Here is a 26,628-nt window from a genome sequence, read left to right on the forward strand (position 1 = left end):
GGATTTGAAAAGACATTTCCCTAGAGAAGATACACAAATGGCCAGTAAGCATCTGCAAAGGTTCTCAACATCATTAGTCACCAGGGAAATGCAAATAAAAATCACAGTGAGGTACCACTTCATATCCATTAGGACGGCTAGAACCAAAAAAGACAGTAAGAAATATTGATGAGGAAAAAGAAAATTGATGAAGATATGGAGAAATCAAAACCCTTGTACATTGCTGGTGGGAATGTAAAATGGTGCAAGCACTTGGGAAAACAGTTTGGCAGTTCCTCAAAAAATTAAACGTATAGTTAACATATGACCCAGCAGTTTTATTCCCAGGTATATAGAGAATTGAAAACATATGTTCACATAAAAACTTGTATACAAATGCTACTATCAGAAATACAGAAATATTTTTTTTAAAAAAGGAAATACAGCAGTATTATTCAGCCATAAGAGGGAAATGTAGAACTGATTCATGCTACAACATGGATGAAACTTGAAAATATTATGCTAAGTGAAAAAAAGCCTGATATTGAAGGCCACATCTTTTTTTTTTTTTTAAAGATTTATTTATTTATTTTGAGAGAGCGAGAATGAGAGAGAGAGAGAGAGCGTACATGAGTGGGGGAGGGTCAGAGGGAGAAGCAGACTCCCTGCCTAGCAGGGAGCCCGATGCGGGACTCGATCCCAGGACTCCGGGATCATGACCTGAGCTGAAGGCAGTCGCTTAACCAACTGAGCCACCCAGGCGCCCCTGAAGGCCACATCTTGTATGATGCCATTTATGTCCAGAACAGGAGAATCCATAGAGATAGAGTGGTTGTCGTGTGCTAGGGAGAGAGAATGGGGAGTGACTGCTGATGGGCATGTGGCTTCTTTTTGGGATGATAAGTATGTTCAGGAATCAGCAGTGATGGTTGCAGTCTGTGAACGTACTAAAATATGGGGCAGATTTTATAATACGTGAATTTTATTTTAATTAAAAAAAGAATAAGCCAGAGTCCATATTCTGGATGGTGAACCTCTGAAGTATGAGTGAGATTATGCTTTGAGTATTAGTAATGATGCTAACTTGTGAATGAGGCTTAGTTTTTCCTCCATAAACACAGTGATATATAGTATGTGTAGTATATGATAATATATAGATTTCATTTATATACAAATCTAGGGATTGTCTCATTGTCCACATACATGGGAGAAGAATGAAAGCCTCTTTCACAGGTAAAATATTCTCTGAAAACATTGTTTCTTAGGCTTTGGTTAACATGGGGAAATGGAACATCTCAGGCTTGGGCCAGAAGCTCCTTTTCTAAGCTACCTCGACCTCAGCTGAGAATCACTGTGCCTTCAGGCTTGTGAAGATGCCAGTCCTGTTTTTCTGACGGCATCCAAGAATACCTTTGAAAACTTGCAAATGGCAAATCACCTCACTCCTGGGGACTACTCCGAATGTGTACTCAGACAGCTACCATCAGAGTCACCTAGGAGCTTTTCAGAAGTGTATACACCCCAGACCTACAGAAGCAGAAACTGTGTTCTCACAAGCTCTCCGGATGACGCTGGTGCATGATCAAGTTTGAGAAGCACTGATGCAGAGAATTTACAAGTAGGAGGGGCCACAAGCTTATGCTAATTTTTTTGTAATAAATATTTGGGTTCTCCACATGCAGCAAGTTAGGCATGATACTGTCTCCCCCGTACTCTCCTCCCCCCATACAAATGTGACTTTGAGTCCACCTTACACCCAGATCTTGGTTTCTCAATATCATTCGCCATTAAGTGGATCCAAGGCTTTGTCCTGTTGTAACTTTTTTTCTACATTTGACATCACTTCAAAATAAAACAACTTAAAGAGTCCAATTTAAAAGGATGTAGACGATGACCTGAAACCCAAAAATCACACAAGTTTTCCAAAACTGATGATACGGGAACTCAGACTGAGTGTATTTATTTATTATAATCTCCAAAATAATTTCAGTTGGTACAACTGCTTCTTAAAACTGTATCACTACCAGGCTCAGAATTTAATTACAACCAAGCAATTCACAAAAACATTTTAAGCAACAAAACATGCTTAGTATTTCCTTGAGAAAGGTCCTTCAAATGTGTACAGCATCACTGGGTGTTACACAAAAGCGCAAGAAGGTTACCCTCACGTGTCCAAGTTCTGCACTCCTTATGTTGTTAAACTCTTACGGCATCTGTGATACTTCCACATCTCGAAGGCCTTCATGGTGCAACCTGCCTTCCTCTTAAATTTTAAAGGATACTCTAGATCATTCCTTAGGAAAGTAAAACTATGAACACTTGAAGAGGGAAAACAACAAACAAGTTGCTTAGACTCCTTTTATATTATACACTTCAATTATGGGTTATTTATTCGGACTTTTACAAATTTGTTACATTTTTAAAAGTATCAGTGGGGACAAAAGTAGAAAAAATATTTTAACCAGCAGGTTAGCTTCTCCCGAAATCACAGTTTTCTGGATAAATACATGTAGCATCACTAAAAATTTTTCACTATGTATTACACATAGCTTTGAAAGAACTTTAATATTTTGGACTATAATGTTCATGTCTTAAAATAGTATTTTGCTTTATTCCTTTTATAATATTAAACTATTTCTTTTAAAAATTTATATATTTTTTTTATAGCTATGAGTCTCACTGTATTTTCCACACCTTGGCCTAAACTTGTTTATGAAAAAAATCTAACATCTGCAACTTCAGCTGGTTATACTGGGAAGAAGGGGGTTACTATAATTTTATTATACCTTGTATTAACAACAAACCTTCTCACAGAGAAGAAAATACTTTAAATACCTTAAGTCATATTTACAACGATAAAATTCACATTTCATGCTTTAGTGAGACACTTAAATCACAAGATAGTCCTCATAGTTTATTGGAATAGAGCCCTTCCGTACCTGGCCTTCTGCTGTATGCCAGATATAAAGCTCTGGATGTTACGAAAATAGCAAAACTTATGCCATCCTCCTATCAAGTAGAAAAACTGAGGGTAGGTCTTCCCAGCCATCAAGTGGTGACAGAAATCCTGTGTCATAGTGAAGTGAAAACCAATGTGCTTCAGACCCTGGGTCCCCTATGAATGAACTGGATTGTTTGCAAAGTGCTGAAGAGCCCAGATGTTCTTTAATGTGAGTTGAAGGACAAAACAGCCCTTCTGCGCACAGCGAAAACACTTCATTTATGTGTCTATTGCACAGGATTTTATATGCTTCCAGAAATAGCAGAAATAGTGCTGTACTTCTTTCCTTAGCTACTATATACATTTTTCTGATAAGTTCAGTGTTTCACTGGGAAATGTGACTTGCAGAGAGTTCCCCTTGGGGGCAGGCCCAGACCTGCTACTCCCATTAACCTCGTCCACCAGTAACACACTCTCTGAGTCCTGCCCCTGGGAGGAGTCCGAGGTTTCTGATATTCGCAAAGTCCTCAGGGAGGTGGTGTCTGCCTGGACCGGGCTCGTGGCAGGTACACCCGGAAGCAGGTTCCGGCCGCCAAGGCCATTTTCACTGAGGTCCGGCATGTAGAGGAGGGTCTGAGATGTGCTGCTGATCTCCCTCAGCTCTCGGGAGAGGAAGGAGCGGGAGTGGCCAGACATGGCGGAAGATGTCCTTCTGCCGTCTGAGCAGTGCTGTCCCGAACGGTCCCTGCGGGACCCGCCGATGCGGCAGAAGAGGCACTTGATCTTCTCTATTGCTTTGCTGAGCACGGTCTTCCGCAGAAGGATATAGATCCAGGGGTCCAGGATGGGGTTCACAGCAGCAATTCGGATGGCCTGCAAGTCTGGGTTTTTGCTGATTTCTTGCACCAAACGTGGCTGATATAACTGGTTGATGAACACCCGTACCTGCATAAATGAGATGCCCACGTTTAGATTTTGTCATGAATCAACCGGGGAAATAGTTGCATCAGTGTCTAACCCAGTAACGTTAGCTAGCTGCCCTCTTTTCTCTTAATAAGTGCCGAGTAAGAGCAGCTTACACAATAAGCCTCAGAAAAACCGGTAATTGTGTAATCACATTTGTTTTGAGTTAGTGTAACTTTAATATTTCTGTAACTATTTTATGAGTATCTTCCTTCAATCAAAGATGGTATACAAAAATGCAATGTATATATAGGCAACACATGCATAAAGTGTCCTTGAGAAACATTTTATTAACTTCATTTTTGTGAGTGCTTTTAAGTTTTTGCAATTCAAATGAAGTATCTTCCCCTCCTCCACAGCCATCAATTTCCCTTATGCCAGTTGCCTTTTAATTTTTCTAATTTTATTAATTTTTCTTAAAGATTTTATTTATTTGCCTGAGAGAGAGAGAGCACAAGGAGGCAGAGCGGTGGGCAGAGGGAGAAGCAGAGTCCCTGCTGAGCAGGGTGCCCGATGCAGGGCTCGACCCCAGGAGTCCCTCCACTTGCCTTTTTATATATGTAAATGAAACGCATTTTGTAAGTCAACTAACCATCCAATCATCACAGGAAAGTCCAGAGATTCCTTTATTATTATAGAGTCCAGTAAGAATACACTGGACACTTTTAAACCACTATCTGAATCTCCTATCATCCAGTATGACCAGAGAATAGTTTCCATTTTCTCTAGAGTCTGTTTCCCAGTTACAGTAATCCCCTAGTGTTACCAAGTCTTCCTTCAAACACCTCTTCCAGTCTTTTCCCTCGCACTGCGTTTCTCACCTGGATTATTGCATCCGCCACCCAAGTAGCTTTCCCACCGCCAATTCCTCTCCTCTCCAATCCATCCTCCAAACTGCCACCAGAGGATTCTGTCTAGAAAGCAGGTCTGACTGTGCTGCTCAATTGCTAAACCTTCCTTCTCCCTGCTGCTTGCAAACTCTAGTTTTGCTCAACAACTGTCACTCCCTCTCCCTCTGCCTCCCTGCTTATGCTCTCTCTTTCTCAAATAAATAAATAAATAAAATCTTAAAAAAAACCCACCCGTCCCTCCTTTGTGTCCTATAGCATTTGAGCCAGTAAATAGCCAAGTGCTGAGAGCACCTCTGCACAGACCAGTAGGGAAGACAGCTGGTTCTACCGCGGTTTGAGCTGTTCACGGCAAAAGGCACGTCTGCCAGCCCACCACAGGACGGGTAGGCATAAATGAAGGGAACACAAGGAGACCCTAACAACCTGTTTGCTAGTTTGGAGTCTTATTTTTGGCAGTTCACAAATTTTGCTCTTATTATAATCACTTAGTGACTCATATTCTTTCACGCATTTAATCATGTAAGAGTAGGCACTTATTGTGTGTTAGGCGTTGCGGTAAGTCTGGCCACAAAAAGTTGCATTAAATACCACAGACTTCTTGAAGGCAGGGTAACCTACAGTGCAGAAGACAGGAAGGAGAACCAGCTGTGGCTGCAAGGTGATTAAATGAAACGGGAGAAGAATCTAAGGGGGCACGACTAATCCAGAGCAGGAGGGGAAAACATCAGAGGATTCCTCCTGCAGGAGGAGGGAGCTTGTCTGGAGTTTTTGATGGATGAGGGGGAGTTTGCTAAATTTAGAAGGAAGGACATAGCATTTCAAATAGAGGTAATTCCATGTGTAAAGTCATGGAAGAATGAAATGATATGCCAACTTCTGGGAACTTCAAATGATTTAATGAAGAGAGCATGAATTTATGTAAACTTAAGGATGACTATATTTTACTCCTTAGAGGAAAAAGCACTTGCTAAATGTACACTCTTAAATTTACTTATATTAATTTTTTTTTAGATTTTATTTATTTATTTGACAGAACGAGAGAGAGAGAGAGAGAGAGAGTACAAGTAGGGAGAACAGCAGAGGGAGAGGGAGAAGCAGACTCTCCACAGAGTAGGGAGCCCTATGTGGGGCTCGATCCTGGGACCCAGGGATCATGACCTGAGCTGAAGGCAGTCACTCAACCGACTGAGCTACCCAGGTGCCTCTTAAATTTACTCTTAAAGTATTATTGTCTAAATCTTACTTCTAATTCCACTAGGATTTTTATAGAAAGATCTCACCTCACATAAAAAGTGGTTTTAAGATAATTGACCTCTGTCTTTAGCAATTATTTAATAATTATCACTTGCCTGTAGTAATTATTTTAAGTTAGAGAGAAGTAAGAGCGGAGTCTCAGCCAAGGAGGATGCATAAAAACCATAAAAAGGAGAAGGAACTCAGAAAAGCAGAGCTGGAGCCATTTAACTAGGGGCAAATATCTCTAACTTTAACAAGACTTGAGGACATTGCTACTTTACCATATAGTATAATAATTAATACTTATGGTGTATCAATCACCATGAAACAGAAGGGATATTTTAGAAAGATTTATAACAGTTTAGATAAGCCTAAAATGAAGGAAATAAATCTGCAAAACTCAACTCATGAGAAACTTGTTTCTAGATGAAGCTAGATCAGTGAGGTGTAACCGTACTTCTATTTCTTCCTTAGTGGGAATTCAGACCTTGATCAGCTCAGGTCCATAGTCCTTTTCTAAGAAGTTATTGTTTCTCATTTGTGGTTATTTTGTTGTTATTCATTTGGTTTTTTGTTTGTTTTGTTTTGTTTTTGGTTGCAAAACCTGACCTAAACTTATTTCGGCAGTAAAACCTGAACTGAACTAGATAGTGAGGCTATTTGCAGTTTATTTATTCTACTGAGTATAAGTATTCCTGTGTTTTGCTTCAGAGATATTGTCCCAATTATATATTATACAGTATATTACTAAAGTGGTTTTCTAAAAGCCAAGAAATTCTGAATTCTAAAACACCTCTGGCCCTAAATGTTTTGGATAAGGGATTATGATCCTGTAAATCTCACAGAATAAAGTAAGATGGTCAAATGGCTCTCACTAGCATGAAATTAATATGGATCTCTGGAAGATAGCTAAATCAAAAGTGAACTAGAATAACAGAAGTATATGATGTCTTAAAAGACTTTCAGAAACTGCTTGGATAAGTGATACTAACAAGACAAAGCAGGATTGATTGCCTATCTTTATAAAAAAACTAGTGAAGCAAAGCATTTTGGTTTCTTCTTACCCTAATCTTTATTGAGGCACTGAGCTGTGTTTGGTCTACAGGCCTTTTCTCAGATGAAGTGTTACCAAGACCTGAAGGTTTTGAGGAACTTATCAAGCCACCCTGTCGGTGGCTGATTCCGGTCTGGGCCCCAGGTCTCCCGATGAATCCCATGTTGTTTTTTTTCTGTTCTACAGGCTGGCTGGCTTTCTGTTTAAGAACTATTTCCTGACAGGGCGCCTGGGTGGCTCAGATGTTAAGTGTCTGTCTTCGGCTCAGGTCATGATCCCAGGGTCCTGGGATTGAGTCCCGCATCGGGCTCTCTGCTCCTTGGGAGCCTGCTTCTCCCTCTGCCTCTCTCTCTCTGTCTCTCATGAATAAATAAATAAAATCTTTAAAAAAAAAAAAAAAAAAAAAAAGAACTATTTCCTGACAATGGAATCACTGGTACAAAGCATGAGGTTACTATATTACTCATATCACCTACTGTGTTCCTAAGGGTAAAAGAAATAATGGACTTAAATCTGTTAGTATCAGGCCTTCCCTGCGTGTAGCCTTTAGGAAAAAAACCTAGGCAGGGTCTGTGAGAATTTGAAACTTGTAGCCTCTAGGTGGCGGTGTTGCTCCACCTGGGAGATTTTGCTCCACAGGTTCTCCCTAAGCAGCAGTCTGCAGCCATCTCCGAGACCCTCTTTCGGAACAGAACCTTGGTTAAGTCTGAACTTTGCATTTCTTAGATTTTAACATTGAAATCTTTTGTTGCTGGTTGCCTCTCCCACCCGTACCTCAAAAGAAACAGGATTACTTCTGAAACGAGGAAAATTTTTGAATGGTTGAAATGGATATAAAAGGAATGAAATCTGTAGCTATTTACAGGAATGTGCTAGGAGTTAGCATTTTATTTTAAAATTTCTATGACGTTTTAGAAAAGCCAGAGAGTTGTAAAAAATTAATAATTGGGCTTTCGTAAGCCAAGGTGATGAGAGGCAAGGAAAGCATCACATCAATCTGTGTCTTACTTCATCCACGGCCCTAGTTGGTTTTGACTCGTGTCCAAGGGAATGAAGGAAGCCCTATTTTAGAGTTCCATGGGTGTGTGTGTGTGTGTGTGTGTGTGTGTGTACAAGCTTACAATTAATATAAGCCACTGAGCCTGGTCACTTAATGTCATTTTAGCAAAGGGGAGCCCATAAGGTAGCAATAAAGACGAATATGAAAAGCAACATTTCAAGTTCAGGTAAAAACATTTGCAAAAGTTGGTCAAATTGTTTGAAAAAAACAAATCAACACAAACCAGTTTTCCTTTGCAGCGTGTCCTCATTGGAGATTGACTTGAGGTGGAGAAAAAGACAAAAATGAACAAAAGCTCCATGTACTCCATAATGTTTTAAAAAGTCTAGCAATGTCTGCCTCACTTTAAAAGGCTACTTGGTTTGCTCTCCCCAAAGCAGGGATAGGAATATCCACAGCAGTAGTTCAATGTCATGTGGGGAGGAGAAAGCACTTTTCTGGAATTCCTGTCCAACAGGCCTTGTATGTACGTTCAGGCAGTTTTCAGTGCTGGAAGAGTGTGATAAAACAGAACTTCTGCATTGGGGGAAAAAGACACCTTAAAACACTTCACTGGATACAAACAACATATATACTCTCTTGCAATTTTAAAAGCGAATCTATTTTTTAGGAGCCGCAGATTTGTGCGTGTGGTTTATCTTTAACACTGGCAGACATTACCGTATTCTAAAGTGCTTGAAGATGACTAGAGATTAGGACTCAGGAGCACTGGAACATAACTTGGAGAAAATATGATAAATTCAAAACAAGGTGTGAGGACAGGAGAGCTATCAGGGGGGCTGTATGTTGTAGAGGTACTCGCACACGCTCTGAATCAAACAAACCTGTTTTCAAATCCTGGCTCTGCTCCTTCTAATTAACGTGCGGATGATGAAAGTGCTTTGTATGATGCCTGGCACACAACATACATGTCTGCTGTCCTTGCTTTCTTGGTAACCCATACATGGAAGCTTGGCTACTGTGGAATATAGGAATAATTTCAAAACCACAGTTTAGAAGTAGCTTTGGGGTGTAAAGGATTTGGTATCAAAAACATGTACTTCCTATGTAAGTAAAACCTGTTAGCAGGGAATGTCTAATTGAAAAAGCATGTTGAAACTTTGATGAGACTGATTTAGTCACTGACTGTCAAAGTACAAATGCTTTCCAATAAATGACAAGATCCGAGAGCGGGATTTGTGTGTGCTGTGTGTTCTGTTCCAAGAACATAAATGGAATTATCTGTGTGTGCTCAGTTATCTAACTGTCCTGTGAAGAATCCAAAATCGACACAGCTGTTACTAGAAATTCTTCCCACTTTTTTTTTAATGACCAAAAAAAAAAAAAATCTTTAAGTAAAGGATAGTGGAAAGAGGTCTTGCCCATGTGATGGTGTAAGAGTGCTCCGTTCTCCTTCCCTCTGGGTCACTAACTAGCTATTTACTGCAGGCAAATTACTTAATCTCTACACGTCTGTCTCCACACTGAAAATATATTTCTGAAGTTGTGTTTTGTTTTTTTTTTTCTTTACTTGAACTTTCAATATTCTAATGGGAGATTACAAGAATCACTTCGTCTCTGGGGGGAAAGATCTTGTTAGTAGATGTTCCATAAAACCGAGCCTTGGAAGGTCAGCAAAGCATGGTGTAAAAGTCCATGAGACTGGGATCCCCCCCAGCCCCCCAGCAAGTTGCAGAAGGATAGAAATTCTTCATGTGCCTTTGAGAAGACTGAGGAGCAGAGTGAAAATATTGGCTAGCCCTGCTTTCTTCACGAGTCAGACAAGATGCTGGAGGTGGGAATCCCTTTCATATGCTACTCTGCAGGGTTCAAGGTTCTAGCACTAACTCGGTCAGCAATTCCGTGCTTATGACTAAAACACCACTTTCAGGAACTGCTGCGTTTTTAACTCAGCCAAATTTATTTGAAAACTAATCCAACCCTTCAGGTTCTGCTGTAAGAGTACTCGAATTTATGGCATCACTCTTATGCCTTTAACTGATTTGTACTCATCTGAAATCCCATCAGATGACTCCACTTCCAGTTTGCCTCCGGTAAACAGAAGTCTATCTTTTTCCAGTTTTCCTCTGCTCTAATAAATCTCTCTTGATTGAATGCTGGTGAAGTCTTTATAGAGACAACTGGTTTATAGTAAACAACCAAATAAACACTCACAGGAAGCTATTTTTCTAAAGATCAATGTTTTACTTGTCCAAGGCAGAAGATGAATCAAACTGGCCATTCTACCCCTACCAGAGATGAATCCTTGTTATTTCAGAGTAAGAAGAAAGAAAGTAAGAGAAGGAAGTAAGCGGTAAATATGACCTCAGCTTGCCTATGCAAGGGAGAAAATGCCTTTTCAAATCCTACAGCGTTCACTGTTCAGTCCTGAGGCAAAATATTTGATTTTAATTGTTATCTCGACATTAGTAACTGTAAAATTGGGCACCAGAAGTTGATCTAGCTATAGTATTTAACACTGGGACCTTAGGAGGCTGTCTTGTTTGCATATTTCTGAAGAATTCAATCCCTTTTATATTTATCTTACATGTAGACGCTTTCATTTCTTCAGCTTTTTCTGTGTTTAAAAAACCAGAGACTGGTTTTAAATGGAAGAATAGGCAAAATGACAAGAACCACCTTCCCACCAAATCTTGTCATGTAATGTTCCTTGTCAAATGTACTTATGAACCTTCTCTGTTCATTTTAGAAAATTTCTCAAGTTTAGCACAGTTTCTTATATCCATGATTAATTTCCCAAGCTTTCTCAAATTTCCATTCCAAGCTCTATTTATGAGACATGTGTTTTGGATAACAAATTAAAATTTACTTTTTTCTATGAAACTCAGTATCAAGTGCCCTGTAAGAGCCACTGTAGTTTTTCTTCCCTGGTGTCCAAAAGACAAAATTTGGCTGCTTGTTAACCTTATACAATGTGTCAAGCTTTCTGAAACTCCAAGGAAACTCTGTTTGCTCTATTAGCCTTTCGGAAGCATTTTAAGTGTTTTGAAGGATTTGATTTTCCTCAAATAGGATTAGCAACCAACTTGATTTGATAAAGGTAAAAAACGCGCTTCATTAGTTTCCTTGGAACTGCAGATAGGTCCGACTGCTTTAAATGTCAGGGTTCAGAAACTTTCAACTTAAAGTTACAATCTGAATATGAGAAACATTAAAAGACAAGAAACTCGTAAAAGTAAGCCAAGGAAGACTATAGTTATGGGTAAATTCCCCTTTTAACTCTTTCAGTAACAGCCGAACTGTGGGTGGATGGGTAGTATAATGACCTCCTTGATTATCATTAATTTACAACTAAATTGATTCTGTAATTAGAGTCTGGTAGCCAGAACTAAAGGCTAAACACTGAAGCTACTATTACTTGTATGATTCCTTATTACTTACAAAGGCACATGAGTACTTTACTATGATTACTTCTTAGCTGAGCCAGTTTCAATTTTCAGAGTAAAATTACTTAGTATCTACTGTACGTTACTGACTTTATATAATAGTGGATAGTATTTGTTAGTTAAAATGTGGCTAATTTGCAGACTACAAGTATAGCTCCTATAGTTTCTTGCCTCTAGCTTCTCAAATAACTTCAAAGGCTTTGTGATAAATGGCCCCATACCACAGGGGCAGGTCCACTTCAGCCCATAAAATGAATGAAGTTTTTTATGCCTCTCTAGATGCTCCAAGAAAACAATTCACCTGTCACTGTGCAATCAATCATCAACAGCTTCATATGCTTACCTTCATATTTTAGAAGTATGTGCATGTTGCTGAACTAGCTGTAATGCTAGTTCCTTAAAGTGGATGTTCTTCTGTACATAACAGCCTTTCACTTTGTCATTTACTGTTCTGTAAAACATAAGGTGCAGCCAGAGAAAGGAGCCCTAGGAGGAGCAGGGTTGTTTCTTCCAAAATCTCACTGTATTCTGAGTTGCCATTACAGACAGTAAAATATATTTATGTGGCTCAAGTGTGACTTAACTCGGTAAATTATATTGGGTCCTGGAACGGTTTAAAGGCCGTTCTGGCCAATTATATTTATTTCTGTTTATACAAATTGTCAAGAAGCTACTGTATGCTGGCTCTCATCTAAGTTCCTTTCATTTACACTCACTTTTATCAGAGATACAATATTTTTATATGAAAGATCCCTGGACCATATTAGTAAGAGAAAGAAAGGAAGAATAGCTCATTACATTTATTTTCCCTTGTTCCCAATCAGCAGAAGAAAGAAAAGTCCTCTCTTTTTGAGTTGGTAGTTTAGAATTTCTAGAAATACAGTGTTTTGAAAGATGGAAAAACTCAGAACCTGTTGCTTTCAAGAGAAACTCTGGAGAAGGTGTTGTGTGCATAAGCCCATCAGTTTCTGGTGCATTCTGGTTTAATGACAGGCAAAGTAGAGAACTAGGTGAGTTTTCAGCCTTTCTGCTTATAACATTTTAAAAGCTAATCCAAAGGCAATTTTAAAGAAGGCGGTGTCCTAAAAGTGAAGTGTGCCAAAACTCAAATGCACACACTGTACGAAGGCCAAAATTAGAAATGTTCTAGGAGTGAGACATGATGTAATATTATGTGAACAGGGTTTGGAGTCAGGTGGGTCTGAGGTTCATCACAAGCTGCAGGGTTTTGGCTTGGCAGTAACTAGATCACCATCTCTAAAGCTTCCTTTCTTTAGAGTGGCACAGTACCTCTCACAGTTGTTGAGAATGCAAGTTCAATAACCCGTGTACATCAGCCGGCCCTTCATAGGCCCCTTGAGAATCCTGGCTTTCCTGGTCCCAAGAAAGAATGAAGGAACCTGACTCTGGGCCGTGCCCTAGTAGGAACTGTGACCCCCACCTGCAGTGCACACAGCATGGTAAAGAGCAGGGAACCTAGCCTGACAGTGTAGTTCTGCTAGATTATTTTAAGCAAGTCACGCCCTGTGTCATGTGAGGGCGTCAGACTAGACCGAAACGCATCCAATCTCTCTAGCTCTAAACTGCTACATAATCTATCAAAACAAACAAACAAACCAAAAGGGGAAAAAAAAAAAAAAACCCATGCCTAAATCAAAGCACCAAAAACCCACTGCCCTAAGGAATGGTGTATAACAAAGAGATTACCACCCGGAGGTTTCGGGCTTCTGCGGTTCACTGTGGAGGACTTAAGTCACACTACAGCGGTTTCCCCTCCACATCTGACAGAGTGGCAGGTGTTCTCGGAAGGCTCAAGGCCAATGTCAGGCAGCAAGGGGTAGGGGCTGTCCCGGGAGAGAAAGGAGGAAACCAGGCTTTCGGAGAAAGAAACTCGGGGGCCTAGGAGAAAAGCACCTGCTACATCTCACTGGGGAGGTTGGCCTGCTCTGTGAGAAGCCGAGGGTCGAAAGCCCAGCCTGGACCTGGAGGACAAGTTCACCGTCAAGGCGCAAGAGGGAACAGAGGAAGCGGTAGACGGAGAAGGGAGGTGGATGTGGGGAGAGGGCCCAGAAGGGCCCCCTTCCCGGGAAGCCACTCACCACGAGCGGGATGGAGCAGATGAGCACCACCAGGGAGGTGGCGATGAGTAAGATGACCATCTGGATCTCGGCGCCCGCTATTCCGCGGAAACTCCGGCGGCGGCGAAAGTCGCTGAGGCGCGGCAGGGCGGGGGAGGCGGCGGTCGGGTTGCTCCGGCAGTGGGCCCAGGGCACCGCGACGGGGCCCGCCGCGTGGTGCTGCTCGGTGCCCAGCGAGGTGCGGCGCATGAACTGGCGGTGCATGCGGAGCAGCGCACCGCACACCAGCACGTTGCAGAGCACGGTGGCGAGAATGAGGAAGGAGCTGAAGCCCGCGTACATGTAGGAGAAGGCGGCGTGCGCCGTCACGTTGGTGGTCCAGTCAATGAAGCACCAGGTGTCCGGGTACTGCAGCCGCGAGCTGCCCAGGCCCATGTTGGGCAGCGCGCAGAAGAGCACGTTGGACGCATAGACCGCGACGAGCGTGAGGCCGGCCAGCCGCTTGTCCACGTAGTGGCTGTAGAAGTAGGCGTGGTTGATGGCCAGGTAGCGCTCGATACTCATGGCACAGATGATGCTGAGGCCGGACAGGCTGAAGAAGAGCAGGATGAAGGTGCTGTACTCGCAGAGTGCTTCGCCTCCGGGCCACTGGCCCTTCATGTACGTGGCGATGGTCACCGGGCTCACCAGCAACGTGCCCAGCAGGTCGGTGACGGCCAGCCCGCACACCAACGTATAGAAGGTCGTCTCCTTCTGCTCCTTGCGCGACTTGCACAGCACCACGATGGCCACCAGGTTGCCCACTACCCCGAAGATGAACATCACCGCCGGGATGGTCACCGGGCTGTTCGGACGGTCAGGGGTAGAGGAGGCGGACGCATTGACCCCAGGAGTGGACATGGTGGTGGCCCTCGGTACGCAGCCTTGGAGTTCGAGGCTGGGTCTGGGGATGGTAGGAAAGACAAAGGCCCGGTGAGCGGAAACGACCACTTGCAAGGTGTCAGACCCGCGCCCAAGAAACAATATGCTGATGAGACAAGAGGAATAACTGGATCCTGCATCGTGGATTGTAGCTACCGAAATCGCCAGGCTCCGGATACGTCCTGCCAGAAGCACCACTCTCCTGCCATTGGTATTTGTCAGTTGATACTGCCATTCTTTCCTCCTCCCCCAGCCCAACTGTCTCCACTGCCAAAATGAACAAGACCTATCTCTAGGGATAAGTGAGTGGTTCGCTCTTATTCCCGACAGATTCTGAGTCAATAAAATCCTCACTCAAAACAAGTTTCGGAAGGCGGTTTGGAAAGCGCACTCGCTCCTCCCGGGCTCCGCTCGAGGAGCGCCCGCCCACCGCTCTCGGCCCAGTGCCCCCAAACCCTCATCTTACCTGTGGGAGCCGCGGCGGTGGCGGCCGCGGAGGACCCCAGGGTCAAGACTCCGATGTCCACCACACGCCTCCAACCTGCCCTCGGTCTCGCCCGCTCGGTGTGGAGCTTGCCAAGCCTTTGTCTTCTCAGAGCCGGGTCTCTGCGGCTGCCAATTTTCCGGAACTGGGGTCAGAATGGCAAGCTTTCGAACACCTGGCAGAACCAGAAGGGTAGCGGGATGGGTCAATGCAACCTGATCTTGGATTGATTTCTTTCTTTTCTTTTTCTTTCTTTCTTCTTCTTTTTTTCTTCCGTACCTTCAAAGACGGGACCAAACTTTGAGGAGCCCGCAGGTCCGGTCCCCGGGCGGACAGCGCGCAGGTGTGGGGCCGCGCGCGCAGGTGGCACGGAGCCTCAGTCCCGGATTCGGGCCGCCCTCCTCCTCAGCCCTGGGCAGCACGGGCGGCTATCGGGGCTGGCGGCTGCCACTGAGGCTGCTTCCGACGCCCCGGGGGCGGTGTAAGGTCCGCTCGGCCTGAGGCTCTGACCTGGGATCTTTCATCTTCTTCCTCTTGGCTGCCGGGTTTCGAGCTCCGCTCTCGCCCTTCCAGCCTCTGTACAAACTTTTCTCCTGCTCCAAGTTTCCCTGGTGGAGGCGGGGACACACGGTGCGCGGCCCGGAAACCCATTGGCCGGCCGGGAAGGGGGCGGGGCGTGTCTTTCGTCCTCGGCGCCGCGAGGCCGCGCGCCGGGCCGGGAGGCGGGGCTCCGAGCTGCGTGCGAGGGCCGGCTCCCCGCGGCTTGCCCCGCCTCCTCGGGGCTGGGGTCGCGAAGACCTGGGCGCGCGCCTCAGCCTGGTGTGCCGAGTGCCGCCGTCGGCGGGGACCCTGGGAGGCCCTGGTGCTCTTAGCCACTCCGAACTCGGCTTCCAGAGGGAGCTAACTCTGAAACCAGCATCTCTTCTCCCCCATTGCCTCCCGCTCCGAGTGAGCTATTTCTCGCACCTTCTGCACGTGGATCTCAACACCTGGGCGCTGGGAAAGGAGGTCGACTGCTTTAGAACTCCACCTCGGAGCGGCCCAGGTGTGTGTGTGCGCGCGCGCGCGGCCCCGGGGGAGGTAGGGTGGAGAGGTGCGGTGCGCGCGCGCGGCCCCGGGTTCGAAGTCGGGAGAGCGCAGCGGACGGGGCGGGTGGATGGGCGGGCGCGGGCCAGGTTTGGGCAGGGGAAACAACGAAGAATTTATCCTTCGAAAGTTATTACAGTCCAGCCAGGAAATTAGTTGGTTGGCAGTGCCCGGGCTGTGGGCTTCGCTCTGTTGGGCATCCCCGGGCAAAAAAAAAAAAAAAAAAAAAAAAAAAGGAAAGAAAAAAGAGAGACGGGACCACAGCCTCACCCGACGCTGGTGGCGGAGCCCTGCGTGGGTGGAGACATGACCCGCAGGTACCACGTGGGAGAGTTAGGGTGGGAGGGCTGTGTAACCGCGGAGATCTTTCTCCTCCTCCTGGGAACTACTCCTCCCAGTAAGAAGGCAGCCTGAGCTTCGAGCCTTGGCCCTGTTGTCTTCACGTTGGATACTTTCACCACGAATCCTTTGAACGGCTGGCAGATGGAGGGTGCGACGGGGAGTTGAAAGTTTTTCCAGTGAAGGAATTCAACAGTCATTATCTCCACGATTAACTTGGAACCGCCTCATTGCTCTACCTTTTTTTAATTTAAGTAACAGTTTGATTTATTTGGTGGTGGGAACAGTGTTTTTGTAAACTCATTATTCACTTCTTTGTACTCTGGTTTCTAAAATCAGGACTGAAAACAAAGAAGAAACGATTGCAAAACTCCATGGTGTAATTATAACTGCTTCGCCGTTTTTTTGTTTTGTTTTGTTTTTTTAAACCATTAAGAGATTTTGTGGGCCTTTTAAATTCCTAGAAAAATCTGTTTCCGAGGGCCGGATACATGCATTTTAACATATTGCATCTCCTTATAGATTAAGCAAATAACTCGATTCTTTTATGTGATAAGCGGGTATTCATTCCTTAAATGTTATTTCATGAATAAACAAACCTCCTAAGAATTGATCTGGTTCTCCTGTTACTGTCAAATGGCACAGTAACAAATGAGCAGTAGGAGAACCAGAGAGGGCATTCCAGACTTCAGCTAATTACAGGACATGAAATACTTGGAATCACTCTTAAAGATACCATATGGATATATTAATATAGCATTATTCTATTGTTTATGCTATTTCCTCATGAATATCAGCGATTTGGAAGGAATCTATAAAAATAATTGCGGGCAATTGGTCAGTTTCTCAGTCTTCTCTCAATCACCCTAATAACCACTTCTGTTGTCTATGCTTTCTTTGAGTAGTAACCTCTAGGGTTGGTTGTGTCAGCACTGAAAACAAGTCAACACTAGAAAAAGGAAACTGCAGACCCTACCCCCCTTCTTCCCTAACCACATTATATCACCATTACCCTGTCAGGTGGTTATCAGTAAATATATGAAGGGGAGGGTGGGGAGTTCCACTTACACTCATTTTATGTTAATAAAAATATTTTTTCCAGTTTTCTTTCCATTTGAAGTTTCTCAAATGGAAAACAGGATTGGTACTTGTTAAATTTTTTTTTTTTTAAGACTTTATTTATTTGTCAGAGGGAGAGAGAGAAAGAGAGTACACAAGCAGGGGGAGTGACAGGCAGAGGGAGAAGCAGGCTCCCCGCTGAGCAAGGAGCCCAATGCAGGGCTCCATCCCAGGACCGGGACCGTGGGATCATGAGCTGAGCTGAAAGCAGATGTTTAACTGACTGAGCCATCCAGGCATCCTGGTACTTGTTAAAATTTTAAGGATGAAGAGTATATTAAATATAACAAATGAGGCACACTGCTGAAATGATTAGTGAGGTTACAGGTTTTAGCATGTCATTGATAAGCTGGGCTTCTTATCAATGGAACTATCTTTTTTTACTGGTCCTTTAAATTTTCTTTCCACAGTAGTTCTAGGAAGATTGATATAGCTGAGAAACCAGGACAGCAGATGAAAAAAATTTAACGAGATTTACCTGTACCCTCTTTTGGTGTGTGATTCTTAAAGCTTAAGTTTAGCCTTCAGAAGTAGAATTTGAAGGTTAGGGAAACAATTATTTTATTTTCTTAATTTGGAAAACTGGGACATTGTAGTTCAATTGCCCTTACACTCTGCCAGGAATCTACATTGCAAAAGGAAATGAAGGATTTTCATGAACATGTAGACAGTTCTTGTCATTGTTTGTATATTTTAATGAAGAGATTTTTATTCTAAAAATTGTTTTCTATCCTCCCTTGCAGTTTTCACCTCAATTCCTACTTCTCTGCATTGGAAGACCTGGGTTCAATTCTTTTTTTTTTTTTTTTAAGATTTATTTATTTATTTGTCAGAGAAAGAGCGAAAGAGCATGAACAGGGGAAGCAGCAGGCAGAGGGAGAAGCAGGCTCCCCAAAGAGCAGGGAGCCTGATGCGGGACTCGATCCCAGGACACTGGGATCATGACCTGAGCCAAAGTCAGACGCTTAACCGACTGAGCCACCCAGGCGTCCCCTGGGTTCAATTCTTTAGAACTGTTGTTAAATCCTCTTTGGAGATTTGAACTAGTCTAAGAATTGCCTGAGTGATCAGTGTGATTGCTCTGTTTTAGCTAATTATTTGACTACCCTTTTGAGTAAGTACCCGAGGGTGGGAACCTGTTTAAAAGCAAAGGCTGGGGCGCCTGGGTGGCTCAGTTGGTTAGGCGACTGCCTTCGGCTCAGGTCATGATCCTGGAGTCCCGGGATCAAATCCCACATCAGGCTCCCTGCTCGGCGGGGAGTCTGCTTCTCCCTCTAACCCTACTCCCTCTTGCGCTCTCTCTCTCACTCTCTCTCTCTCTCAAATAAAAAAAAAAAAAAAGCAAAGGCTGCTTGGAGGCAACCAACCACATTCCCTTTGACTAAGTTGAATCCTCCTTGGATCAAAGGAATGGGTAAGGAAGAGGTAAAAACTGGGAGGAAGGCAGCAGGATACATCAGATCTGGCCTGGATTGCTTCCTAAGCCTAACCTGGCCAGACCTTGGAGCATTCGTAAAGCAGTAACATTCACGTAGCAAATCTGAGCAAATTGTGTTTGCTGTCCCTCTTTCCTGACAGGCGATGTGAATACTAAAAACAGTGAAAAAGGCATCTGTCTGGTGCAAATAACACAGTGCCCTTGGACACATTTGCCTGCCATGTGTTCACTCAGTTGGTTCAGTGGATGACAAGTGTGGCATTAACCTGACCTTGGGCATGAGGAGAGGTCACCATTGTGATTGTGGCCCTCCAATGACTGCCCTCCCTTTTTAGTGGTATATTTCAAATGTGTGGTCCCCAATTATTACCATTTTCTGACGAATTTTAGGCTGAGTCTAGTGCCTGGAGTTTGTACACGTCAGTCCTGTGCTTAACTCGCCAACATCTTGTGGTGATAAATTAACTGCTGTCAAGGCTGGTTGCCATCATCTGACTCCTTCAGGTTGCTTCCTTCTCCAGCGGTTTTACTCCTCAAAGTGATGGCTTTCTACCTTTTTTATTTTTCCCCTCTTTTTTCTCAAGTATTTCTACTGCACTGCCATTGTGGGTAGGCCAATGGGCAAAGAAAGCGGATTGATTACTTAGTGTTGCCCATTCTTGAGGATTTATGTGGAGAGGGAAAGCCTTACTAGTTCAGGAGTCTTTTCTATAGGAAGATGGACATTCTGATTTATATTTCAGTTTCTTCTCACACCCACCTATCTCTCTGAGGCATCAGTCTAGGCCAATTGAAAGGAGGAACCTGTGACTTGAGAGAATCCATTGCTTGAGTGTGTATGATGCTTAGTGAACCCCTGCAACAGAAGTTCAGAGCTCTTAATTGGGGAGCAGAGGGCAAAATGAAGTAGGATTTCCATTTGTTGAAATTCAAGCCAAAATTTAGTCTCTGGCCTGGCCTGCTCCTTGACCTCCAGCTTAATGGGTGTTAATCACAAAGCACGCTGAAGTTCCGAATCGAAACTCTACTGTAGTTTAAGAAGGTCTGGAGATATGAAAGTCTGAGGCAGGTCACCTTCTTCAAAGTAAATGAATTAGATGGACAGCTAATTTTACAGGAAAACTTAATCTTTTTTTTTTTTTTTTTTTTAAGAGCTACAGTGTTTGATCTAACAAGAAATGAGATTAGATTATTCACATAAAAAAAGCAATTTTAAATATGATTTTCTGAGGCCAAGTTATTTTGAGTGTCTGTTTTCCTATAAGATAATAGATTATATATTAAAAAGAGCTATAAAATTTACCTAAAGCATTTTTGCAGAAAGATTCATTCATTGAATCTAATAGAAGAAAAGCAAGTACATTTTGAGGTTATCTCATGTGAGGGCAGAGCATCAACTATGGATTTTTTTCTCTCAATCATGAATTAGTATAAGGTATCAATTGTTAAGAAGTAAAAAATTTTGTGAAATTTTATTAGCTGAAAGAACAGGATATACTTCTCAAAATTGTCTTGCTGTGTTAATGATTTGTCTTCATCTCGATCATATTACACCAGTATTGCGTGTTTTTTAAAAGAACAGTGGCAGTGCATTGTCTAAAGTGCAATTCACTCTAAACTACATATGTTTAATTTAGACTTTATTGGTTTTTTAAAAATTATTTTATTTTTAAGTAATGTCTATACCCTATGTGGGGCTTGAACTCAAAACCCCGAGATCAAGAGTTGCATGCTCTACAGACCGAGCCAGCCAGGTGCCCCTAATTTAAACTTTGATAGCAGTTCTTACCTGAGTATTCTACCTATGGATTAAAATGCTTTTTTGCTGCCAAACAAACTATAAAAAGAATTACTTAGTTTTGTCTTCCTTTTCCTGGCTTGCATCTCATCTTTTGTTTCCCAAATTGAACACTTTAAAAAAATCCCCCCAAAAGAAAAGAAATAAAATAGATTTTCCTCTTGAGGAGGAGGATATACGCTAGATAAGGTTTTTACCTGGACGCCCATAATTTTGGAGATCCTGTTTACAGACTCCTTTAGTTTCTTACAACTCTGTGCGGTCACCTGAACTTGAAGGTGTGGTGCTAGAAATGCCCATTTTTATGAAGTGTCCATAAATCCTAGGTTGTCAGAGAAACTCCGGGGATCTCTCTTTTTGGCTGAGGTGGCAGACCGTTCAGTTTTTAACCCCAAAGCAAATCTTTTAGCTTTGCCAACATTGAGTCTTAACAGAGGAAAGGTTTAAAGATATATTTTTAAAATCTCAGTTATTTGTATTTTTCAAGGATTTTCCCTTGTTTTTTTTTTTTTTTTTTTAAGATTTTATTTATTTGACAGAGACACAGCTAGAGAGCGAACACAAGCAAGGCGAGTGGGAGAGGGAGAAGCAGGCTTCCTGCAGAGCAGAGAGCCCGATGAGGGCTCCACCCCAGGACCCTGAGATCATGACCTGAGCAGAAGGCAGACACCTTAACGACTGAGCCACGCAGGAGTCCCTCCCTTGCAGTTTTTAAGGGCTAGTTTACTTTCTTAGGACCTCAACAAAATGTGTTTTTGCATTGACTTCTTTTCCCTTGCGTTTTTTTCGTTATTTTTTTTAAAGTTTTATTTATTTAAGTAATCTCTACACCCAGTGTGGGGCTCGAACTCATGACCCCAAGATCAAGAGTCAGATTTTCCTCCAACTGAGCCAGCCAGGCTCCCCTCCTGGTGTTTTTCTAAGATGAGATCTGTACAAGAGGGTTAGAGGGTTGCATCTGCTGTTTTACTGATTTGCACAAACACCACTCTTAGAGAAAGAGGCCTGAGATCTGTAGCTTTAGAAGAGCTGTAGTTACCAGAAATTCCTCTTTCAGGAATTTATCAGTTCTGCCCAAGTAACCCCTACACTGCTGTGTGGAGGTTTGTGGAGCTCTTGTTAATTTTTAGAAATTTGAGGGAATCATTTCCCTTGCAGAGCCAGTATCAAGTCTATAATCCCTGAGCTAATGTGTTAATTGTAGTGGCATTTTAAACTTTGGGCAAATGCTAACATCTCATTTCCCCCTTCCATCCATAATAATGATAAAAGCTTTCCTATAATTCAAATGAAGGCTCACTGTTGAGAGATTTCCTTTACACATTCCCCCTCCTGCTCTGCAACAATGGGTCCCCACCACGCCTCCCGAGAATAGCCGTCCCCTGTTGAGCCTTAAATCCACAAACCCTGGGATCTAGACAACCAAGATTCTAGACACCTTCTGAAAGAAGCCAAGCAGATCTTTCCTTTTTCTTTTTCTCCCCACCCTTTCCATTTCCCTATCAACAATATCAATAGCTAACATTTATTAAGCACTTACCATGTACCAGGCAACGTGCACAGTGTTTTTGGTGAATTTTTTTACCTATGTTACAAATTAGGGTACTGAAACAGAGAAGTTAAGTAATTTTTTTTTAAAAGATTTTATTTTTAAGTAATCTGTACACTCAATGTGCGGCTCATACTCACAACCCCAAGATCAAGTTGCATGCTCCACTGACTGAGCCAGTCAGGCACCCCAATTTTTCAAGGTCACAGAGCTCATAAGTGCTGTGATGGAGAGTGCAAGTTATTGACCATTGAATTACAGAGTCTCCTTCCCCAGCACTGGGCAGGGGCCCACTCCTAAACACCTCAGCCCATCCCTTAAAAAACAAACAAAAAGGCTACCACATTTTAATAAAGGATACAGGTAAAACTTCTCTGAATAATAGTGGTATATTCAGTCTAAACACCTGCCATCCCTGTGCCCCCAAGAAGCAAGTGCAAAAAGCAGGAAGTAGAAAATTCACAGTTTCTGATTTGAGTTTATAGGCACTTATTTTAATTTTCTACTTTATGTGGAGTAGGTTATCACTTCTGCAACTTGCAAGGGGATCGATAACAATTTCTGACATTTAAATGATCGAATACTTCCTTTTTTTTTTTTTAACATTATTTATTTATTTGACAGAGAGAGAGACAGCGAGAGAGGGAACACAAGCAGGGGGAGTGGGAGAGGGAGAAGCAGGCTTCCCGCAGAGCAGGGAGCCTGATGCGGGACTCAATCTCAGGACCCTGGGATCATGACCTGAGCCAAAGGCAGACACTTAACAACCTAGCCACCCAGGCGCCCTGATCAAATACTTCTTTATGAAGCTCTGGCTTACTCTGTTAACAGACAGGGCCCAAATCAACTTTCCTGCTTAGATTGAGCTAATAGCAGACAGTGGTGTCCAAAGATGAAAAAGCATTGATCAAGTATAAAGTATAAGCCATATGTTATACTAAGCCCTTTATATTTATCTTAAATAAACTAATGGTAAACTTCCAAGGAAGTTGGCATTATTGCCTCTGCAGCTCTATCAGGATGTAAAGTCAGTAAGAAAATCTGCCATTCATTTGGTACCTCTCTTTTATGGGAGGTGGTGTGGGAATGGGCATAATCAAGAAAGATTAGCATAACTCAGGGATGGGGATGGGGGGAGAAATAGATCATCTGTCCCTTTTTGTCTTTCTAGACTCATTACAGACATTGCTAATCAATAGCATCACTCTTTCCTTTAAGGGTCCACCACCAATTTACTAGCAATGGCACAAGAAATGAAACTCATTTGCCATGCTCGATCTAGCATGTGATGTGTACGGAGTTGGCTTTAAGAGACCTAATAGATGGTGACGACATGTGCATGTGGTCCTTTTTGCCTAGATTATGGAAGGGCTATGAAGACCTTTTATCGGGATTTTTTGCTTTGAAGGTCACACTTTGTATAAAGAGAGTGTGAATGGGTATAGCAGGAGAGAGATCATGATCATTAAATATGTAACTAGAAAAAAAATCTCACACAAGATAGAGGGTCTTGCAAAGCATATTCACCTATTAGATACTTCAAGAATGTCTGGAATGTATCTTACTAGTGTAATAAATGACTTTATGCAGAATACCCACATTTGCAAGTCAGGGAGTAGCAGGGCACAAACTGAAGAGGCAGAGACAGATGTGCTTGGGTCAAACTGTGGCATTTAAGTCTGAATGTTTTTAGCTCTAACTGGCTAAATCTTCCAGGACCTCAAATAGAATTTTGGGAGCCAAGTAGGGAGTAAATGATTGAAAAAAAGATGAATTACAATCATTAAAACCTAACTTAACTTTATTCAGTAGATACTATGATGTCTAAATGTACACAAAAATGAATATTTGGAAAATTGAATTATTTAAGACCTATAGCATGGAAGTTTGCTAAAATAATAGAGCCCTTTGGGACTATTTCCCTAAAGGATCAAACATTTATTAATTATATCTATTTTATCTTTTGCTTTTGTGTATTTTAACAGTTCTCACTTGTATAAAGTAGGATATATATTTTTAATTACATTTCTACAAATTGAACTCTTGTTTATCTCCTTTATCAAAAGGGTAAAATGCTATTTATTTATTCATTATGAATGCAGTGCTGTTTATAATTGTAGAACTGGAGAGAGGAGAAAACTCCATTTTTAGTCTCAGTTTGTACCTACCTTAAATTCCAGAGGATTGAGCTTATTCAGGCTGGTTATGCTGCAGTGCATCAGTGTTAGATGTGTATACTTGAAAGAGTGAATCATTTTCCTAAATGTTTTCCTGACCTCCAGTGTTTGGTGAGGAACCTCAGAAGAATAGAGCTTTGTAGTTAAATAAATATTTCTGAACAAGAGAACAGAACACATTCTATAGAATAAAAATTCACTTGAGGGCCACCTGGGTGGCTCAGTCAGTTAAGTGTCCAACTCCTGATTTTGGCTCAGGTCATGATTTCAGGGTCATGGCATCGAGCCCCACTTAGGGCTCATCCTACTCAGCGGGGAGTCTGTTTGTCTCCCTCTCCCTCTGCCCCTCCCCCTGTTCCCTCTATCTCTCTTTTTCAAATAAATAAATAAATCTTAAAAAAATTCACTTGATAAGTTGATAACCTCTGTAAGGTGTGGAGGAAGAATATATTGAAACTTTGGTTGTTGGGAAATAGTATTTAAGAGTAATATATTCAGAATGGTTTGAATTGGTGTATGATTGGATGAAGAAACATTTTCTTCTCAACACATCAGCATTTAATACTCAATTTCATTAAAATGAATACTGAAGAAAGGGTATTAGCATTTTCTTTGCTTTGAGTCTTAGTTCTTAGTTTTATTTGAAAATACAGTAGAAGAAATGTTCATATACTTTGGCTTTAAAACATTAGTTTAAAACAAACAAAAAGCAGAATCAGACCTATAAGTACAGAGAACAAAGGTGGTAGCCAGAGGGAAGGGTGGTAGGGGACGGGCAAAACGGGTGAAGGGCTGTGGGAGATACAGGCTTCCTGTCATGGAATAAATAAGTCACAGGAATAAAAGACACAGCAGAGGGAATATGGTCAGTGACATTGTGGCAGCATGTTATGGTGACAGATGGTAGCTACATTTGTGGTGAGCAGAGTATAACGTGTAGAGAAGCTGAATCTCTGTGTTGTACACCTGAAACTAACGTAACATTGTCAACTACACTCAGATAATAAATAATTAAAAAACCATTAGCTTAGTAACTATGGGTATTTTCTCCATGATAACACAAACACGTAAAGATAAGAATGCCTAAAGAAGACAAAAATTCAGTGGTTTTTTTTTTTTAAAGATTTTATTTATTTGATAGAGAGACACAGCGAGAGAGGGAACCCAAGCAGGGGGAGTGGGAGAGGGAGAAGCAGGCTTCCCGCCCAGCAGGGAGCCCGATGCGGGGCTCCATCCCAGGACCCTGGGATCATGACCTGAGCCAGAGGCAGACACTTAATGACTGAGCCACTCAGGTGCCCCAAAATTCAGTGTTTTATATCAAAGCATTTGAATGGGGGAGTGTGGGAAAAAGGAAAGGAGGGGAAGGACCAAGGAGAGAAAGAGAAAGAAAAAAAAAGAAAATGACTGGGTGGTAAATCAGGTGCACATTTTCTCAGAGTCACACCCATAGATCAAATCTGATGTTACGGGCATGTCGCTCTTGAAGTTCCATCTACAAGCCCTGAAGGCAACAAATACAAACCTGAATGGAAAGCGTGTGTGTTATTAACTACTATTAATAATGTAGAAGATTTGGATGACTTGTTAGAAGTTATTTATAATCTTTTAGAATGCCCAATATCATTGCAGGTGTTTCATTCTGGACAAGCTGAGTTACCTTTTGGAGAGACCAACCCTTCGAGAATGACAAGAGGAAATATTATGTTTTCCTACCTAGTCTTTTTTACTACTATAAAAGTATTTTGAATATGCTAATAGGGATACAGTATAAATTATTATTTACAATATCTATTTGTATAATTTATGGACTCAAAAAGAAAAGCTAACTTTTTGAAAATTAATACAGCATAGAACCTGTTTTCAATACCGATCCTGACTAGGAGAAAGGCTTTCCTGGTCAAATACATTTTGGAGATGCTGTACTCTATTCCCCTGTTAGAAAGTCTCATTGCATATTGTTATAAAAGGCCCCGAGATGTCTGACAATTTAAAAAATTCAAAACTGTTTAACTTTGTTTTAGTTAACTTCCCCCAGGTTTATATGATCATGCATTCTTTCATCAGTAATACCTATTAACATAATACAGATTAGAATTCCTTGGAATTCACTCAGGGGATCTTTCCTAATATGCAAAGGATAATTTATTATTTGGGGGAGTGGTTCAG

At 42.2% G+C, this 26,628-nt stretch overlaps 1 protein-coding gene and 1 long non-coding RNA gene across 4 annotated transcripts in view; one reads left to right on the forward strand and one right to left on the reverse strand.

Annotated features, from left to right (window-relative positions):
- Positions 1–1,911: 1,911 nt before the first annotated feature.
- Positions 1,912–15,540, reverse strand: PTGER4 (prostaglandin E receptor 4). 2 transcript variants are annotated; one of them, XM_045861830.3, is made up of 4 exons: positions 15,233–15,540; positions 14,936–15,128; positions 13,570–14,491; positions 1,912–3,865 (listed from the first exon to the last, which is right to left on the reverse strand). In XM_045861830.3, the coding sequence occupies exons 3-4, from the start codon at positions 14,446–14,448 to the stop codon at positions 3,275–3,277; spliced, it is 1,470 nt and encodes a 489-aa protein (XP_045717786.1). In that variant the 5' UTR covers positions 14,449–14,491; positions 14,936–15,128; positions 15,233–15,540; the 3' UTR covers positions 1,912–3,274. The 2 variants fall into 2 exon arrangements, with proteins under 2 accessions (XP_045717786.1, XP_045717777.1); XM_045861821.3 differs by having other exon boundaries at positions 14,936–15,540.
- Positions 15,541–15,704: 164 nt separating this feature from the next.
- Positions 15,705–26,628, forward strand: part of LOC135365440 (uncharacterized) — a 105,989-nt gene continuing 95,065 nt past the window's right edge. For both annotated transcript variants that reach the window (XR_010413298.1, XR_010413299.1), the window contains exon 1: positions 15,705–15,998. This is a non-coding gene — a long non-coding RNA (uncharacterized LOC135365440). The remainder of the gene's footprint in view (positions 15,999–26,628) is intronic.

This window comes from Mirounga angustirostris, unplaced genomic scaffold (genome assembly GCF_029215605.1).
Source record: "Mirounga angustirostris isolate CCGP_5_RB_7025 unplaced genomic scaffold, mMirAng1.0.hap1 SCAF_7, whole genome shotgun sequence".
In the NCBI taxonomy this organism is placed as follows: domain Eukaryota; kingdom Metazoa; phylum Chordata; class Mammalia; order Carnivora; family Phocidae; genus Mirounga; species Mirounga angustirostris.